This window comes from Zootoca vivipara, chromosome 8 (assembly GCF_963506605.1).
Source record: "Zootoca vivipara chromosome 8, rZooViv1.1, whole genome shotgun sequence".
NCBI classification, from domain to species: domain Eukaryota; kingdom Metazoa; phylum Chordata; class Lepidosauria; order Squamata; family Lacertidae; genus Zootoca; species Zootoca vivipara.
The window spans coordinates 52,451,679-52,471,321 of record NC_083283.1 but is presented as its reverse complement, the minus strand read 5'-3'; the positions used below and the strand labels follow the sequence as shown (position 1 = coordinate 52,471,321).

At 40.8% G+C, this 19,643-nt stretch overlaps 1 protein-coding gene across 2 annotated transcripts in view; it reads right to left on the bottom strand.

Annotated features, from left to right (window-relative positions):
* Positions 1–19,643, bottom strand: part of DOK6 (docking protein 6) — a 167,880-nt gene that overhangs the window by 20,748 nt on the left and 127,489 nt on the right. For both annotated transcript variants that reach the window (XM_035125322.2, XM_035125321.2), the window contains exons 6-7: positions 18,116–18,254; positions 10,186–10,303 (exon numbers count right to left, since the gene is read on the bottom strand). In XM_035125322.2, the coding sequence (XP_034981213.1) occupies positions 10,186–10,303; positions 18,116–18,254 (257 nt within the window). The remainder of the gene's footprint in view (positions 1–10,185; positions 10,304–18,115; positions 18,255–19,643) is intronic.

The window sequence follows — 19,643 nt, the reverse complement described above, 5'->3', positions numbered from 1 at the left end:
TTAGGATATTAGAAACAAGATTTGCTTTTTTTCTTTTTACTAAATAACTATTGTTTTCCATAAATATATGAATGTCCTCCAGTCTGGGTGGATTATAGGAATAACATGTCTCACCTTTCATGTTAGCTGTGAATACAATGTTAACCACACAGAGAAGGTCTTATTATTCCCTGTAACTCTCCATGTTATCAATACTTTATTCTTGTGAGGAAGAAAGACTAAGGCATGGGCGTAGGCAGGGGGGCAGGAGGGGGCAATTGCCCCCCCCTAGAAGCAAAAGGCTGAGGGGCGCAGGCGCGGCAGCCCCAGGCTCCCGCTCCAGGCGCGACACTCTAGAGGCGCGCGGGGAGCGTAAGCGGAGGAGCGCTAAGCAGGAGTGGGGCCAACGCCGTCCAGGACTCTTGCGGAAATTATATGGGGATCCAGACAGAGTGCTGAGCCCATGAGAGAGGAACGTCTGCCATCGGGCGAGCTGGAACGGCCTTCGAAGCAACTACGACGCGTTTGCGAGGCTGCTGGACAGAAAGGGGGCGGGGTCTCAGCGCAGCCCAGTTAGAAGTGGGGAGGGGGAGGGCCTTCGGTCTTGCTTCCCTTTTGCGATTAGCCCTCCACGATTTCCTCCCCTCAGACTCGCGAAACGCCCTCTTCGACCGTGTGGGTCGCTGGCAGCGCCGCTTGAGCAGGAAGGGGGTGCAGTGATCCCTTTCCCCACCCCCACCCCTGCTCCGATTGGTGGAGTAGGCAGTCCATCCAGGGAGGCTCGCCTGGGGAACGGGAAGCTGGCCGCGCTTGTGCCGGGACCGCCGAGCGAGGAGGTTCCGCGCTTCCGCCGGGAATAATGGGAGGCTTTCAAGATAGCGCCGGCGCGTTGGTGGCGGACTGAGCGCGCTGTCTCCCTCTAGCCCGTTCTCTGGCGCTCTGAGCGGCTGGCCGCGATGGCTCTTGCGGGGCTGAGTCCCCCGAGGGCGGGCGAGGGAGTTTGGCCGGCCGGCCAGCAGCAAGAATCGGAGTTGGCTTTTCCACACGCGCACCTCTGTGAGGGCGAGGGGGGGCATGGCCACCATGGAGAAGCTGATGAAGGCCTTCGAGTCCCTCCGCTCCTTCCAGCAGCAACAGGGCCCCGCTGTTGCGGAAGACCGGGGAGGCGCAGGCAATGTAGCCCCGCCCACATTCCCACTGTGGCCCCTCCCCTCCCGCCCCTTGTCCCCCTAATTTTTATCCTGGCTACGCCCCTGGACTAAGGGAACTCTGAACTTGGTAACTAGCCAAGTGAAATTCCTAGTGATTTCCAACACTGGGGCTTGTTGGGAAGCCCTGAAACACCACACAACTGGAAATATTTTTGGCATCTACTAAATGTACATTTTGTTTGTTTGCTTTCAATAGGTGCCTTATGAGGAAGTACCACTTGATGAGATTATTGTTGTTTTTTACTATTAATACACTGTTTGTAGATAGATGGTTGTTACAACTGGCCACCTATCTCTTCTACCGGAACGGGGTGCATACATGTGTTTGGGAGAGAAAGTGAACATTTCTACTAGCTGGACAAGAGTTCTAATTTTCATTTCCAACTGACTATATGCATCAGTAAACTTAGGAGCTCCCAGTGCTGCCTACAAATCTGAATATTATATTACTGACTTTTAATGCAACAGCATGTGCCAACTCTGGGGGTATTACCCAGACTGTAGCAAATAAATGCTTGAGGCAATTTCATGCTGGGTGATGATATTGGGAAAGGGACCATGAACAGTCAACCATTTCCGCAGAGTTTTCCTGATAGTCTCAATAAGACTTTCTACTCAGCATCTATTGTGTAATTTTCTAAATCTGTTATTTATTAGCCTTTCACTAGAAGCAAATATAGCCATATAAGGCAAACACATCCCAGTGTGCTGAAAACCTTTCTTATAGATGACCAGTAGTTTGAGCAGTAATATCCTCCTTTTATTTGAGAAGGGAGAATCAAGTGCAGGAGTTCACAACTAATGTTATCTGCATGGTCTGCATCAATTTTATGATGTTCATAATATGTCTCCAGCTCAGGTATGTTCGAACCAAGGCTCTGGCACAGCAATCTCTCTTTGGATCTGGACCCACGTGCAGGGGCATAGGAATGTCAGGTGGTACCCGGTGCGAAAAATTTATTGTCAACCCCCCCCCATTGATTTTTTTTTTGTTGCCTGCAAAAATGGTTTTACGTTATTTCATATTTTCTTACAAAGGAATGTGGATTCTGGGCCTCTGATAACAAGTAGGCGACTATAGACAGCGACTATGGACAGATACTTAAATCTACAGGATGGATTGTGTTTTGGCTTGTGTTATTTTATTTATATTTATTGTTTATTTATTTAATAAAACTTACTTAAAAAAACCCTGCAAAGTGGTTTACCAAAACAAACAAAACACCACATCAGTGAAATCAAGAAAAATTAACAATCCTACTTTAAAACATACAAAGGTGCTGTCACAGTAAACAATGCAGTACAGATATTATGTGGAACCTGTAGTAGTGCTTGAAACTACTGAAGGAGAGGTTTTATTTATTGTGATTTCACCATGCTCTGTATTATATGAAAAGGAAAACATTTATTTCAAAAACGGGACTGCACAGCAGCAATCTAGTCTCATCACAGGAAGACTGCACAGCAGCAATCTAGTCTTTTCCCCCTAGTACAGTAAGAGAAGACCTTTGGAGAAGGCATTTTCAAAAACAAGTTTTTTATGAACTGCCCTAGTAGGGGAGTAATTGTTCCTTGATAATTTGTCACCCCCCTCCATGATGGCACCTGGGGTGGCCGGCCCCCGCCGGCCCCCCTTTCCTACGCCCCTGCCCATGTGTACATGCTGCAAGTCAGTTGATTTAATTTGTTCATGTTGGGGCCAATGAACATGCCATTTACGCTACCAGTTGGAAAGACCATAGCAGTGCAAAAAATGTATTATTATTATTTATTTATTTTTGGAGCAGTCTTTTATTTGCATGACTGTGGTAGTACAAAAACAAAACATGACTATCCTCAGGTTATCCATTTCCTAGCAATGGCCATTTGAGTAATGTATTAAGTATTTATGAATTTAATGAGTGGATCATCATTTGATAATTAAGAGAACTGATTCAGGTTTGCTTAAAAAAACCAATACAGTTTTTTTTAAAGGATGTTTTGCAATATACATTGGAAAGTGGAACACAGGAAAACAAAGCACTTCTGTTATGGTATGAAAAAAGAGAGATGAAAAAGAAATGCATACTGAACAGCATGCCTTACAGTGATATTTCTCAAAACAAAATACTCCTCTGATGAGTGGAGAATAATGAGACAGTTGACAAGACTGATGATAGATTTCCATTTCCTAACCTGACACAGATCATTTCATCTAGGGCAAACCATCTGGGACATCAAAGGCTGACTGAGGGATGACGCACCAAGTCTCTCTCCAAATATAAGCCTTGCAAAAACTGCTTAGGTGCTGGTTAATTATATATTGGGCATCAGCAGTGGAAAAGGTCTACTAAAGCCTGTATGATCCTGTAACATTGCCCCCAGAAGCATTGTTGAAGAGGAAGAAAAAATGGTAGCCAATGGGCAAGATCTGACTAGCAGTGGCTCACCAGAATTTCAGACAGGGAACATTCTCAGACGTTTCGGGAGATTGCTTTGCTTTGCTTTCGGGAGATTGCTTTGCTTGCATGCAAAGCAATCACTCTGCCATTGAGCTTCAGCTTTTGCTCATGGGATCAGAAATAAAAATGTTTCATTTTCAACAGGCTTCTATGAGAATATGGAAAAGCAGCAAAACATGGTCAACTAGAGTCATACTTGGTGGGTTTCTATTTTACCTCTAATAGCAGGTACCATCTGTTGATATTATACTTGAAAATGTACCTTAGCATAAAACAGAAACAAGTACCTTTGTAAATTAAATTTATATGGAGTAGGGGAAATGCACAATGTTGTTAAGAATTAAATGAAGTTTTTTTCTCTTAGGAAAGGAACCAGCCAAGCAAACCAATAAAACATGAACAGAGTTAAACAAGATTTGATAAAAGGTAATCCAATGAAGATATGGTAGAATAACCTCACTATTTTATAACAATTCATCTTTAAATAATGTCCTCAACAGTATAGCTTGCAATGCACACATAAAAATTCAATTTTGCTTAAATGTGTCATTCATATCTTAGCTCAAACTTGAATAGATGCTCTGCTTCACAAGACTTTGTGTCACCAAACCTGAGAAATAAGTACAACTATACTTGACAAATATGCTACCTCGCCTATGCGCCTAGGTCTTAATTTTATCCTATATAATAATGTCCAAGTTGTCCCTGCGTCCAAGCTGTCCCGTGTGTCCCTGGGTCACTGCGCATGTGCGCTAGGGATACAGGGATTGGACAGCAGAGACTGCGCGCGCGCACTCTCCCCCCTCTGCCTCCTCCAACCGCCGCTCCCGCTGGACACCGCCTCACTGCAGGGCACGTCAGGGAAGCGAGGGTGGAGGCCGGCGAAAGCCTCCTCACAACCCTCCCTGGCCCGTGAGAGGAGTGGCAGTTGGAGGAGGCAGGGGGGGGGGGAAGAGTGCGCGCGTCCTTCCTGTCGGCGGCTGGGGGAGAGGAAGGAAGGAGGAGAAAGCGCTTTCTCCTCCTCCGTTCCTGTCCCCCTGCCGCCGACAGCAAGGACGGGTCCCAGGGTTCGGAGAAGCGCTGCGCAAGCGCTTCTCCTAACCCTGGGATGTCTGCTTCCTGTCGGCGGCTGCGGGAGAGGAACGGAGGAGGAGAAAGCAGCGCTTTCTCCTCCTCCGTTCCTGTCCCCCTGCCGCCGACAGCAAGGACAGGTCCCAGGGTTCGGAGAAGCGCTGCACAAGCGCTTCTCCGAACCCCAGGATGTTCTAGCGCCCGTTATTAAACGGGCTGAAAACCACTAGTATGCTTATAATTTGTTAATTATGTTTCCCTAAATCAGCCTTAAGCCAAAATACTGGGCCTATCCATGTGTGTGCCTTTTGTACTGATGCTGGTTTCCAGGTTACCGTACTTAACATATGATAAACAAGACTTTAATGATGATGTTCTATTCCTCCATTCAGAGAATATATGTCTCTCTTGCTCTAGAAGTGGGATGGAGATGGAGAGGATGACCAGTTTATTCTGTTTCCTTTCTACTGAACGTGCAGAGCAATCCAACCCCCCTTTTGTGGGGGTTTTTTTTTGGGGGGGGGGAGTTGGATTGGACATAGATATCCTCCTCCCAGCAATTCAGGCTAAGCCATTAGTGCATCATTCCCACCCCCTTCCACCTGCCAAATGTGTGGGTGTGGGGGAGTGCCACAAGTGAGATCCCACTGGCAGCAACTATGGAAGGCCTTAAACAGGGCATTCTGGGGAGAGGGAGGGTCTAGCTGGCCTGGGATCTATTGGATCTGAACAGGGCTGGACTCTAGTTTCAAATCTCAGCAGCACCCTTTGCGAGCCCAAAATTTGGCACCCCTGTCTCTCGCCCTCCTTTCTGCTCAATTGACTATGTCATAGTTCTGATGCCCTGCAGTGCCCGCTAGACCTGGTGCCCCCACTGCAGTGGAACCAGTTACACTGCCCTAATTCTGCCTCTGATCTGAAGCTGGTCACACAACTGTCGTACAATGTCATTAGGCCCAGTTGCTAAACCATCTCCTGACTGGTGCAGCCATGCAAGGCAGGGTTGCTGATAGCAGTGTGAGTGTGTGGAGTGGGAGGTTGAATCTAAGGAATCCTTTTTTTGTTACTGTTGCTGAAAAGTATATAATATAACCTGTAACGTCTCACTCTGCATTTCTGTATCTTACTGTCCTATGGAATATGTGGAATAGCATTGCCAGAACCATGTGAAGCAAAGGAAGACTTGATACAACACATTTTGATGTGCTGTCTAGTGATGATATTATGACAAGATACCATGAAATGCTTGTAAAAACCTAAAAACAAAATCTGCTGGACCACTAAGTCCACAATCCTCTTGTTCACTAAGTGGCTAGAGAAACCTGAGGAGACCCCCCCCCCAAATAAATAAATAAATAAATAAATTGGTTGAGCAGCTGGAACTCACTCAGCATAGCCCATTATGAAAGGTGTATACACTAAACTTTCACTATGATTTGTCAAGACAAACCAGTTTCATGACTTAAGTCACGCATAGGCAAACTCTGCCCTCCAGATGTTTTGGGGCTACAAATCCCATCATCCCTGACCACTGGTCCTGTTAGCTAGAGGTGATGGGAGTTGTAGTCCCAAAACATCTGGAGGGACGAGTTTGTTAGCTTGTTTCAAAGAAATCATAGTTACAATTAACGGTTCAAATGAAACGGCACACTGTGCTCCCTTAAGAATAGAAACAGAAGTATCTGAAGCCTTCCTTCCAAGGAGAAGTGGGGTGGGGAAAAGAAAACACGTGCCCATCACAATGAACCATGGTGTATCATATTGCCCAAAAGCACCCATACTGGAACATTTTATATTATTTCAGAGTCACAGTAGGATGAAGGAATAAACTTAGCAGTTTCTGTGAATATGAACACACAGTGGATATGCCAAAATGATGAATGCCCCTGCAATTCTGTTAACACACTTTAATTTGCAGAGAACTACAGATGCGCAAAGGAAATGCCCACAGGATTAGCCTACACAAGGACTGAACAGAATGACTCAGGCAAGATTTTTAATGTTTTGTAATGGAATGCTTTTTTAAAAATAAAAATAAAAACCAAGTCATGATTTTGCAGCGAGTATTCATTCTGCTTTGTATTTTGCACTTGGGTGAAATCATTAACATCCTCTATATTTTATTTTCTTCAACAGTGAAACTTATATTTACACTTATATGCATTGGTAGCAGTCAGAATATTAAGATTTCAAAATGATCAATTTCTGAAATAATTACAAAAATATAATAAAAGGTCTTAGTAATGCAACTAACAGCTTGAAGAGCAGAAATTAAACACTAAGGGTGCGATCCTAAACATAGATCCACAGGGATGAACAAGTAAGGATGTGGTGGATCTCTAGCTCAGCCAGCAGATTCCCAGCTCACCAAGGTGGTACTGATATACGTCCCCCAATCCTGGCTTAACCAGAGATACACCAGTATAACTTCCTCATCCTGTCTCAGCTAGAGCTAAGCCAGCTGAACAGATATTGGCAGAACGTCATAGCATTAGCACTTAAGTAAAAATGAAGCAACTAAATTGCCTGGTGGCACTGTTTGCATAAAAAAACTTTAATGAAATTAATACTTTAGGTCCAGCCTTAAACATTTCTATTGATAAATATCAGAGTAAAGGATTTAAGCTGTACTCTAATCAATACAAATAGCACGAAGGAAATTTGGCTTGGATATCAAGTTTATACTACTTCATCCAAATGGCTATGAAGTCCTTTTTATTTATTTCTCCAAAGAAATCCACATTCTGTTTTATTTTTCCCATTTAAAACATTAAATTTTAGAGTCATTTATTAAGAAAATAGGGGCCAGAGCAAGATATGGGTAGCAGTTTCCCTTACCCCAACCCACTTTGGCATTCTAAATGATTGTACTGCCATAGAAAGTCAACCAGATTTTAAACACAAAGTGGGAAATTGAAGGGCTCTAACAAGTGAGTGGAACAGCTAGCTATGAAGAAAGATTATTTCTGCTTATTACTACACTCATTTAAGAAAATGGCATGCAAGCTGGTTAATTATTATTCAAGTGCACCTCTATGATGCATTCAATGTTTGCAGGAAAACTCCTAAACCTGTCTAGAAAAGGCAAGTTAACAGATTTATCCATTAAATAAAATGTATACATGCCTATGTATTGTACTTATACAAATGTTTGGGCTGCATTTGAACAATTGCTTGTGCAGGAAAAAAAGTTGCAATTACATGATTGATGTAATGGATAATAAAATATCTGGCGTTGGCACATACAAGTGGTGAGCTAGGCCTGTTAGTGTTTCTATGTCATTATGATATATTTATTCACTTTCTTGTGCCAAACTCTTAAATCCTTTCATCATCAGTTTGAGCTTCATTCCTTTACACACACACACACACACACACACACACACACACACACACACACACACACAATTAAAGAGGATTTGTGTATTTTACAGATCAATGGGGCATAGTCCCACGTAAATATATATAGTATTGCAGCTTAAATTATTCATCTTGGCCAATTTTCAAACCAAGGAATCAGCATCCTCTTCACCAAATGGAAATATTGTTTTATTTCAAATGAGTTGCAGAGAAGCGAAAATGAAACAATCTAACTTGCCTTGATGCTCACATTGTGTGTTTACTTTAGCAGTCTGTTCTACAAAAATGCAGCGGGTTACATGATCAGTTGAATTCATGGTGTAAAACCACATGCTTTACCTTACACATACATGCTGTCTTTTGAACAATTTCACAAGCTGGCCACCTGCTGAGGTTAATTTAAGGGAAAAAATATTTTTCAAAGGGAAACGAACATCTTTTAAAAACAACAACAACACTACACTATCAAAAACAGTTAAGTACTCCTTTGAGCAACATAACCCATATGTCCTATATTTTCTGAAACTAGTCACTGGTTTAACAATTGACTGCATAAACATATCTTCAGCATATATATATGTACGTTGTCATAGTTCATGTGAATTGAACAAAGAATGTGCATGAACCATAGTGATTTGCCTAGTCAAATGAGAGCACACAGGATGTAAACAAACTGACTGCTTAAATTGAGTATTTCATGAATTGCCAGTAACTGATCAGTCTCCAAACTGTGTTGTAGAGTGGGCTTTTATCCAATGATGTTTGTTTATATATATATATATATATATATATATATATATATATATATATATATATATATTACAACCATGTATATTAACAGAGCAAAGTACTAAATTCTGTGTTGGCATAACCAATTTGTGAAATTAAATGGAAGCTATGATTCTATGAAAGGATTATCTGTGACATTCTCTTTATATCCCTGTGCAGATATAACACTCTTGAATATTTAGCAAACCATGGGATCATGCACTCCCTTCCTGATTCCATTTTGGAGCACAGATTTTCATCAACTGCTACACGAATCACAACACTGTCATACAGGGCCAAGAGCTTAGGGAGAATTTGGAGACTGCTTTTTAAAAAATTCATCATGAATGAATAATCATTCACAAGTTGAATTTTTAAGCCAGGTTTGAGGACACTGACGCCTCAACTGTTCTACCATCAAATCAAATCATCACACCAGAAAGTCATGAACTTGTTATTATTGAAGGAATTATTGATGTTACTGTGTATATAGGGCACCCTTCTTTTGACGAGTTGACCATTTTAATTTAAATAAATCCAGGAAGCAACCGAGAGCAGATTACTGTCCAACCAACACAGTGGTGAATTCAAGATATTTCTTAATGACTTTTCAAGCATTCCTATGGAGAAGGGCCTCAGTCTGAGAGGATGATCTCTGGGTCCAGTGGCTGGCTACCACATTCCCTGGAAGAGTTAGCAGTGTTTCTTTTGCCTAGTTGCTTGCAGAAGACCATTCCCACCAGCATGGTCTCTTTATCAGTCAGAGAAAGTGTGCTTTCAAATGTACAACTCCTGGACAAGCAATAGGCTTTTGTCAAAGGTACGTCTCCTGCATGCAGAACCCTCACCATTTCTTCTATACTTGACAAGGCACTGCAGTAATTGCCTATTTATTTTTCACTGGGAAATGGCCAAAATGTATAGGGAATGTGCCAGTTTAAACAAAATAAAATCTTCTCTAACTGCAAATTGTTTCCTCTGAGAAATTCCATACCTGCAAATTGTTTCCTCTGAGAAATTCCATACAACCCTTCCTTATTAGATACAGAGAAGCCACACATTATACATATATTCCGTTTAAAAGCTGAACTGTCAAATTGACTTCTCAACCTATGCAAGATTTCTGGTAAGAATATATACCATTAGAAAGAGGTGGTGTGTGTTTTCTTTATTAAAAAAGTAGTGTGAGTGGTGTGTGGGGAAGCATATCTCACCATCCCTACTGAGTTTGATGACAAGCCTTAGTAAGTGAAATGGAAAGAAAACCGCCAGTGCAGATGAAAGCAGTTTGCATGAGTTTTGCTCAATGTGAGAGAAGCTAATGGACATACCATTTTAATATTCAAGTATCTTACCTTGTAAACTGTAGATTTCTCCCACGCTGTTCTGCCGAGTGATGTGATGCCAGTATGCGCTACGAGGAAGCGAGATTGACTTGGGCAATGTCATAGGTTCAGTCAAACTGGTCTGGAGCTTGAAAGAAGAATAAAATGCAATAAATTCTATTGCCCAATTCGCATCAGTGTTACATGTTTCAAACCACTATAATCACACACAGTGTTGTGAATTAAGCATAGTTTACTCACAGTTAACTACTTTTAATTGTGCACAGCAGTAATGAAGAGTCCACTGAAACATAGGAGGAAAGTACATTGATGATGAATCCATATGAAGTTGCTTCCAAAATTGCAAGTGAAATCCTGAGTGGAAGTAAAACGCTTTGACAACTCTTTTGGTGTCACAAGAAAAGAACTCCCCGCCCCCATCAGACTCGGTCAGATTTGGGAATAGGGCTGAGCAGAACTGGGAGCCAGCTGCTCTGAGAGGCAGTGTTCTGTGCCGAGTTCATGGGTTTGCAAGCAGCAATCTCATTAGAAGGTAATGATTCAGAAAAACAGCATTAATTCTCATGTGGCTCCTGTACTGCGGCTATTGTATAATGATTAAAGGACAACAGGGACATGTCAGAAAGGGACGCGCAGTACAGCACTCTCTGAACATCACAACAATGTGTTCCTTCCCTGCCTCCCCATTTCTGCCCACAGAAAATACTACATTAATGAGTATTGAATTGCTGCAAATTTAGATATATTCTTGTTGATTTCCCTAGGTAATATATTTATAATTACACAAATAATTTCTGCAAACAACATACTTACTCCAGAGAGATCCTATTAGAGTCCCATAAAATTACTAGTCTGGAGAAAATAATTTGTTTGTAGTTGCAACTCATATTATTATTATTATTATTATTATTATTATTATTATTATTATTAATTGCCCCCCATTTTTTTAAACTTGATATATTTATTAAAATGGGGGGGAACAATTCACTTGTAATCTGAATGAGCCTATTTCATTTGAGGCAGAATTTAAGTCAAGTCATCTCAGTCAAAACAGTTCCTGGATGAGGAATGAGGAATAAAATTGGGAAGGGGACACACTAAACTCTGAAATCATTCTGTTGACAGGCAAGCATCTTTCTATTATTATTTTAATAAATCTGACCTGTTTTATCTCTTCAAATTGTTTTCATTAATTTGTTTTATTTCTATGTGCTGCTTTTCACTTACTCGTTTAAACTGTGGTGTTTTAATATGTTCTACTGCATTTTTAACCCATTTTTCAAGTCGTATTTGGAACTTGTTGAAGAGTGAGGTATACATCCATAAAACAAAGAAACAACTATGCCTACTCTGCTAGATCACTAAGGGTGAACCACTCTGAGACCTGCAGGTATAGAGCAGTATATAAATTCAATAACAACAACAACAACAACAACAACAACAACAACAGCAGCAGCAGCAGCAGCAGCAACAGCAGCATAGCAGTTGCACCCTGCACACAGCCTCTGAACTTAAGACCTTTAAGCAGAACCTCATGTCTAAAAGTCTAAAAGCAGATCTATCGTCCATGGGTTTTTCCAACTCTTAATTCTCTTTTAAACCTATCTCAGGCAGTGACCATTAGCACACTTTGTGGTCATGAATTCCATACACATGCACCGGGTGAAGAATATTTTGTCTTAATTCCAGCCAATCAGCTTCATGGAATGACCCACAGTTCTAACATCATGGGAGTGGAAGAAAAAGTTTTCTTGATCTACACAGTACTGGGATACAGTAGCTCAGTAATGGGATATGTATAATCTAAGGGTTGTAGGTTTTGAGCCCCATGTTGGGCAAAAGATTCCTGCATTACAGGGTGTTGGACTGGATTACCCTTGTGGTTCTTTCCAGCTCTGCAATTCTATGATTCTACCTTATTGTCGTTTTATTTCTCAGGAACTAAGAGTCCCAAATACTCCAGATATTCCTCATAGGAAAGATGCACCAGCACCAATCGCTGCCATTTTCCTTGCCCTTTTCTTATGCTATATTTTCAGTTTCAATAATGATCATTTTCTGAGATGAGTCCACCTCAAATTCACCCCCAATCTGCTCAACAGCTGATCTTGTGAACCTTACTTTTAAAAGAAGGCAGGGTGTGTCCTAGGAGCAGCCTGGATGCAGAGTTGAACTGGACCACTACTTTTGGTTCAAGCAACCCTGAAAAGTTTCCATTTATTACATTTGATAAAAAGCCAAACGTAAAGTTTTGAAATATATGCCGCCTCTTCATTTTTTAATATTTTATTTTCAGTAAGAAGGAGGATATGCAAACAAGCACAATACACTGTTTCTGCCAATGGAAAAAATATGTATCTAATGTTGCAGTTTTATGGATATCGGTTTGTATTTCTGTATTGCAACATGTTTTCACATAGCTTACCTCACTTGCAAGTTTTTATTAGAGCCTGTATTGAGAGGACTGTAAAGTACAGGAGTACTGGGAGTGCCGCTCATGGGTGCCCTTTGGGTTTCGCTTCAAATGAGTAAAAAGTACCTCAACCTCCAGTGCGGCTTTTGAAGTTTTAAGAGCTGCATTTTTCTCTTGGAAAAAGGCTATTTGATCTCAGACATTATCTAAATGTTATGTGAGATCAAAAGACCTTTTTCTAAGAAAGAAAAACAAAATCTTCTAAGAACCTTCAAAAGAAGCTGCGGAAGACTTTATCTTGAGAAAGAGGGAATTCTATCTCAGAACCAAATCTGACCAGCAACAGTTCCCTGCCCTATTAAGTTAGCCTGGACTAGTTACATGTATTTACACAATGGGTTTTGGTTTACACGCAAAAACATAACAGCATGGTACTCAACAGGAAGTGATGGAACTAATGCTTGAGTTGTTACTTTTTGTTTTGCTGTAGCTATACTGTCAGATATACTGTTGCTATGGCATACTTCTGACAACTTCAGTTGGAAGAATGCCATTGTAGATTAAGATCTAGACACAATATATATAGAAGAGCTTACATATGGCCTGGATACAGGTAGGTAGCCGTGTTGGTCTGGATCGAAGTAAAATAAAAAAATTCCTTCAGTAGCACCTTAAAGACCAACTAAGTTTTTATTTTGGTATGAGCTTTCGTGTGCATGCACACTTTGTGTCTGCCCAAATGCCTCAGTTGCCTCTCACAAAGAAATGTGGAGTAGAAATGCACCTGAAACTAGGCTAGAGTTCAAATGTAGAAATATTAGAATAAAAATAGTTTCTGAAAAGTAAAACAAACAAATCAAAAGTGAGCATCTTGAGCTTTCCTAGGCCTTGATTTATTTATTTCCAGTCATTTGTGTCTAAGGAGTGCTTGTGAAATTTATTGCAATCTTTTGCTGCTGCATTTTATAACATAACATCTAGGCATATCTGCCTGTTTCTCCAGCTTGCACCATTTATATGAAATGAAATGACAGATTCATGTTGCCTTAAAAAGTAGCCCGATAACTGTAGTTGTGTCAGCCAAATATATGTCATCATGGCCTAATCCAAACCTGAATTCAACCTCAGGAAGATATTCTTCTCCATCCCCCTTTCCCATATGGAATGTGATTGTTATGGCTCTAAATATTATTCAAGCACAACTCTGATGACAAATCCCAATTTTATAACAGTCAGCTCAATATGTGACAACATTGCAATGGGGGAAGGGGGCTTAAATACTCCCTCTGCCCTTGTCATCTACCATCCCCTGCCTCCTAACCTTATGCACACAAACTCAAACTCTCTTAATATATAGCATTCTGAGCTGGTTGTATGCTGATGTTAAGACATACTGGAAAGCATGGTAGTTCTATGAAACCTTCATTAGCCAGTGATCCTAGTACTTGTTCTAAGTCATGAAAACATGGAAGGCATTAGAGAAAGCAGGGAAAAGAGAAATGTCCTCTCTTATCCTATCACTGCTGCTACCACTGGAGCAAAAATGGGCAAAAAGGCCCAGGGCAGAAGCTTTGTGAGAAATTCTGGACTTTTTCTACTTCTCCCACTGCTTTCCCCAGGGAAATTGGAGCAAATGTCAATTAAGTTCCAATTGACATTTTGCTCCAATTTCCCGGGGGGGGGGGGAGAGTGGGTTTTCCTGGGGAAAGTAGTGGAACAAGTGGAAAACTGCTCAGATCCATGCTTTCTAGGCATGGGACAAATGGAAGAGTGGGCGAGCCCTCAGGGAGTGGATGTGTGAGGCGGTATTGCATTTGGAAGATGGAGTTTGGCAGAAAGTTTAGTTTTGAAAGTCTTATTCTAAGACTGAGCAGGGGGTGTTTGGCAATCACTGATTCAAACACTGGTTTAGATAGGAGTCATGATTAGCATCAGTGCAGAAAGAACTTAGTTATTCAGAGAAGGAAACCAGAAAATCCATGCCACAGAAAAGGGGGAGATAAAAGTCACCTATGCACCTGGCTCCCAGTTTGCATATTACAGATTCCAGTGACTTGTACCTGGCCACAGAAATAATGTTTGCACATGGGACTTTGACTGTCTTTAGTTCAATGAAGTGCACCTTCAATATTCTGAGCATAGATTCCATAGGCTTTATGAAGAAATCCTGATTAATTGAATGGTACTTTAATGCATTCTGCCATTTTTATTGGTCTTCTGTTTGGTCAAGTGACAGTTGGTTTAACTGTCACTGAGGAACTTTAACTGAGAGCTGAGGTGGGGGTTGGAGATTGGACTCTCAGTATGCAAAAGGAGACTAGAAAGTATGCATTTTCTGATATGTGGTTGCAAGTTTAGAAGATTCAGTTAGACACTGTGGTTGGTCGAGCCTGAACTAAAGGTGCCGGAATGGAACATATAGCTGAGTGCTGGTCAGTCTATGTTGGTTGCTGCTTAGTGCTCATGGTGGATAGTCACAAGAAGATGACAGCAGAAGTTGAGGATCTGAAAAGAATGCAGGGTGGCTTGGTGGCCAGTTCAGGTTAAAGAGCCAAAGGGAAAACCTATGTATAAGCACCAAGGGTCAAGAAGTGAGAGGCAGTTTGGAATGTGAGGCTCTGATGTCTGGAAAGAGAACCAGATGAATATTCTTACAAAATAGGTTAGTAAGGGTTGAAACTTCAACAAGAGTCCTTGTTGAGGCCTAATTGGAGTGGAGCAAATAAGAAGGTCACCTGGCAAAAGAGTTTTAATAGGTTAACTAACTGCTTCTGAAAAACTTTCTTAGTAAAATAAATTCTATTTAAAATGACAGTAGCACGTTAATGAATTGTATACTTTTAAAGAAACAGTACTATATTAAAAAAACTACATAAGCTTGGGAGTGGAAGTTGGCAAAATGAGTTAGAAATACCTGCCTTCCCTTGCCATGGCTTTTAATAATGGATACACCATATTATTGCCCTAAATGTTACACCTACATGATGAAATATTTAAGTCCTTTTCAGTCCATAGATGTTAGGCTAGTATATGCTTCTTAAAAGGAACACTGCTAGTTTTTAAATTCTACAATCCTTATAACAGTGTCATTGTGCCATTCTGTTTCAGAATAAAAGATGTACCTGAAACCATGGAGAGAACCACTTCACACATGTTTTCCTTCTCACAAATTATGTAGTACACATAGACAAGAGTTGGGCATTTATGGAGAACATTGCAGAAATTATCCGATAGCAGATTTTACAGGGGGGAAACAGCAGGCTTCCTTTCAAACCTAACATTACTACAATTTCTGCTATTATTCCACACAACAGGAACAAAGCCAGTTACAAAGAAGACAACTATGAGGAAAAGGAAGAGAGAGAGAGTGAAGTTAAGCACTCATGCTATCTTGTCAATGTGATTCCATCTGAATTACAAACTGCGCAATGGGACTGCCCTCTCAGCCACTCCATCTCATTGGAAACTTGCCCTTTAGCCACTTATATGGAAATGGATTCTGACAGTGTGAATGCTTGCTGGAACAAACATCTTTCATTACAAGCCAGTCATGAAGTGGGGGATACAAACAAAAAAGTTGTGGTATGGGGTGACAGTGACAAATAGTCACTCCCCATATAATCTATATGGGCTTGTTTATTTTGTTGGTCTATTTAAACAGGACAATCCAATGCATGTCTTTTCAGCCCCATTGAGTTCAATGTACCTGATTCCCATAGTATAAGATTGTAGTCTAAATATCCAGGGCTTCATTTTTTTGGGGGGGGGGACACATCATTGAGCATGTTCAGAGAGCATTTCCTCTAGTCAGCTTCAAATCTTCAAAGAGAAGGAGAAAGGGCTTTAAGGCAGGCCTATGTTTCCTGAAAATATAATCATCTTAGCCTAGTGCTTTTCCTAGTGGCTCCTTCAGTTTTTATCACATCAAGAGGAAGCCTTAGGTCAGAAAAAGGATACACAGAACAAGTGTGTTCCATGCAGCTTTCTACTGTAGCACAAAAGACACTTTTGCATTGCCTGCAACCCTCACTAAGGATCTCAGCTTTCATTTAAAATAAATTAATCCACAGCTCGTAATTGGGATAGGAAACCTAAAGGCAAGACACTAGAACATCAGATGAACTAACAAACCAGAGACTAGATTGCCTGCACTTCCCAATTGCTCGACTCAACTGTCATTTAAATAAATAAATAAATAATATTCACCAAATTACACAAAAAGTGACAACTGAAGATAAAGATAAGATAAATATAGGAAAGAAAAAACCCCACATACTGTTGATAAATAAATACCAAGTATAATTGGGCCACAACTGTGGCCCTGTGTCAAAGGTAAAACAAATGAATTGCATTCTGCCGTTATAACCCAAAATCCTAGGGGGAGAAAGGTTTATCTTTAATGTCAGATTGTTTAGAATTCCATTTATTTCTAAACCGCCTCCATGCTTTTCTAAATAATATATATCAATGTTTGATATATATTATTCTTCTACCACGGTCCTTTTAAATAATATCCTAAAATGAAAAAGGAAAATTAAAATAAATCAAATGTATTGACTTTCCCCTAAACGGGCTCTTCCTTTGAACATCTTGTTGCCTAAAAATTAATGCACTCAGTTCAAGTTAGTGGGAAGGAACATGCCTGTGTGAGTCAACCATAGAAACATTGCATGCTCTCAATTTGCTGCAAGGCTGCCTGTTGCACCAAAGAAAGTGGCCTAAGCAAAGGACAAAATGATTTAGAATGCTATGATAGGAATTCTTCATGACTTCAAAGCTTTCCCCATAATAATATGCTCTCAAAATGTGAGGTGTTTTTTTTAAAGAGTAAAAACCAGAGTTTGTTCATGTGTATATTAACAGTCAAATATTTATGTTGCTAAACAAGGTAAGTTCAAATAAAGGGGGAGAGAATGAAGATTGTCTTGTGGCACCTAGGCAAATGTAGTCTTCTGATCACTGTATGATGACATATATTAACCTTTACGATGCCTTTGTAATAAGCTTAATTGGTTTTGCTTCAATAAAGGCAGGCTTCATCTACCAAACAGAAGAGCATATACTGGAATTCTTGAAAGCAAATATATTCATGGAATGACATCACTGGACATATTCCAGAAAAGAGCACATCTTGTTCCTTTTAAAAAAAATACCATGCCACAATCCAACTACTATTTAAACTTGGAAGGCTCCAAAAGCAGCTTGCAATGTGGTATGGTTAATGATTGGCATTAGGGAAAAGAGGATGTATACTCACATGGACACCACATTCAGAAAAATAACACCTTGGCGGTTGTTCCATCTACCTATCAGGGCTGTGTATTAAATATAGACTCTGAGGGAACATATGGCCTAAAATAACTACCGGTAATGTTTCATAACTAATCCATTTTTCAGAATCATGTTAACGTATCCATGGGTATTAAGTTTCTTAAAGAAGTCTGATTTTGTTTTTTAATTAATTTCACAATTATTCCCTTCCTAATGCAGCAAATGCCTTTTGCAATATTGGAGTAAGATCCTTACCCGTGCTTTTTGTTCCATCTCCATCATCAATCTTTCATGTTGTTCAGCTATTGCCAGCGTTGCAGAATGGACTTTCTGATAGATCATCTCGCCTTCTCTTGTCTGAAAGGTGAACAGCCCTTCTCCTGTGTCGCACATCCTAGAAAAAGAGTTTTTATTTATTTTATTTGTTTATTTTATAACGCCTTGATAAAATAAACATGCATAGTTGGGTTCTTCTGGTATTCATATTGCTAATGAATTACTCTGGCAATGGGTGCACAATATTATTCTGTCAATAGGTCAATGGATTTCTAATGACATAGGCAAAATTTAGTCTTGACATTAAAGCTGCTTTAAGAACCTTAAATACATGCATTTAACTTGTCCACATTCGGCTTTACATGTGTGGCAAAAATAAACATAAAAAATTTAAAGGGGCAGAAAAATAAAGTCTGTGGTCTTTATGTCACCCTCACAGAGACAACACCCTGCGGTCTTTCCTTTTGGGTGGCAACCTTGCTGATGGTGTGCCTGCTGCCCAAGGCAGCATTCCTGTTATGTTCCTGGCCAAGGAAGATGATACAGTTAGGCAGGGGCTGATGATAACCCTACAAGGAGGACCCGATAAGGAGGCAGCAGAGTCACTGTAAAAGGCCACAGAGTATAGGAAAAAATATGTCAGAGTTCATCTCTTTATTTGTCTGGGTCGATGTCTGTTCCCGCTCTCCTGCTGGTGGTCTGATGCTGCAACTGGTTCTTTAAGGTTCGGGCATCCATTTTTTGCCCTGGCCAACAAAAATGATGCTATTAGCTAGAGCAGGCACCCCCAAACTTCGGCCTCCAGATGTTTTGGACTACAATTCCCATCTTCCCCGAACACTGGTCCTGTTAGCTAGGGATCATGGGAGTTGTAGGCCAAAACATCTGGAGGGCCGCAGCGACTGCTGCAAAACTGTTTCAAACGTCAGAATTATCTGTCTAACTTATGCCTGGAAAAGTTTGCATATCAAAAAGGAGATCAAGTTCCACTTCCAGCCTACCTTCCTTGCTTTTCATATTGAATTTCAGCTTCTCCCATGGGCAAAGACCAGATCATTCACCCCAGTCGGTTTCAGAGTGACCATCTTCCTATATTACCATATCTATAGAACAGGGGTGGCATATGTGCCAGGTTGTTGGCCCTTGTATATATTTTAAATGCAATTGGTTCATTCACTTGAGGGAAGGAAGGAAGGAAGGAAGGAAGGAAGGAAGGAAGGAAGGAAGGAAGGAAGCAAGGATGGATCGAAGGCCAGAATAGGAAGTGGTAGCTGCCACAGTGACTGTGAAAAGTGCATTTGAAGATTGCTGCCTGTAAGTGAGACTGTGTCTGGATCATACCTCATCTTAGTCAATGCATGAGACATTTGCCCATGTACACTGCCTGTCCCTTCATGCTAACCATGATTAGACTGGAAAACTCTAATTACTCATAGTTTGGGGTACGACTTATGTTGCCACAAAAACTCATATTAGCATAGATTTAGCAGAGGGAAGCTTTGTGGCC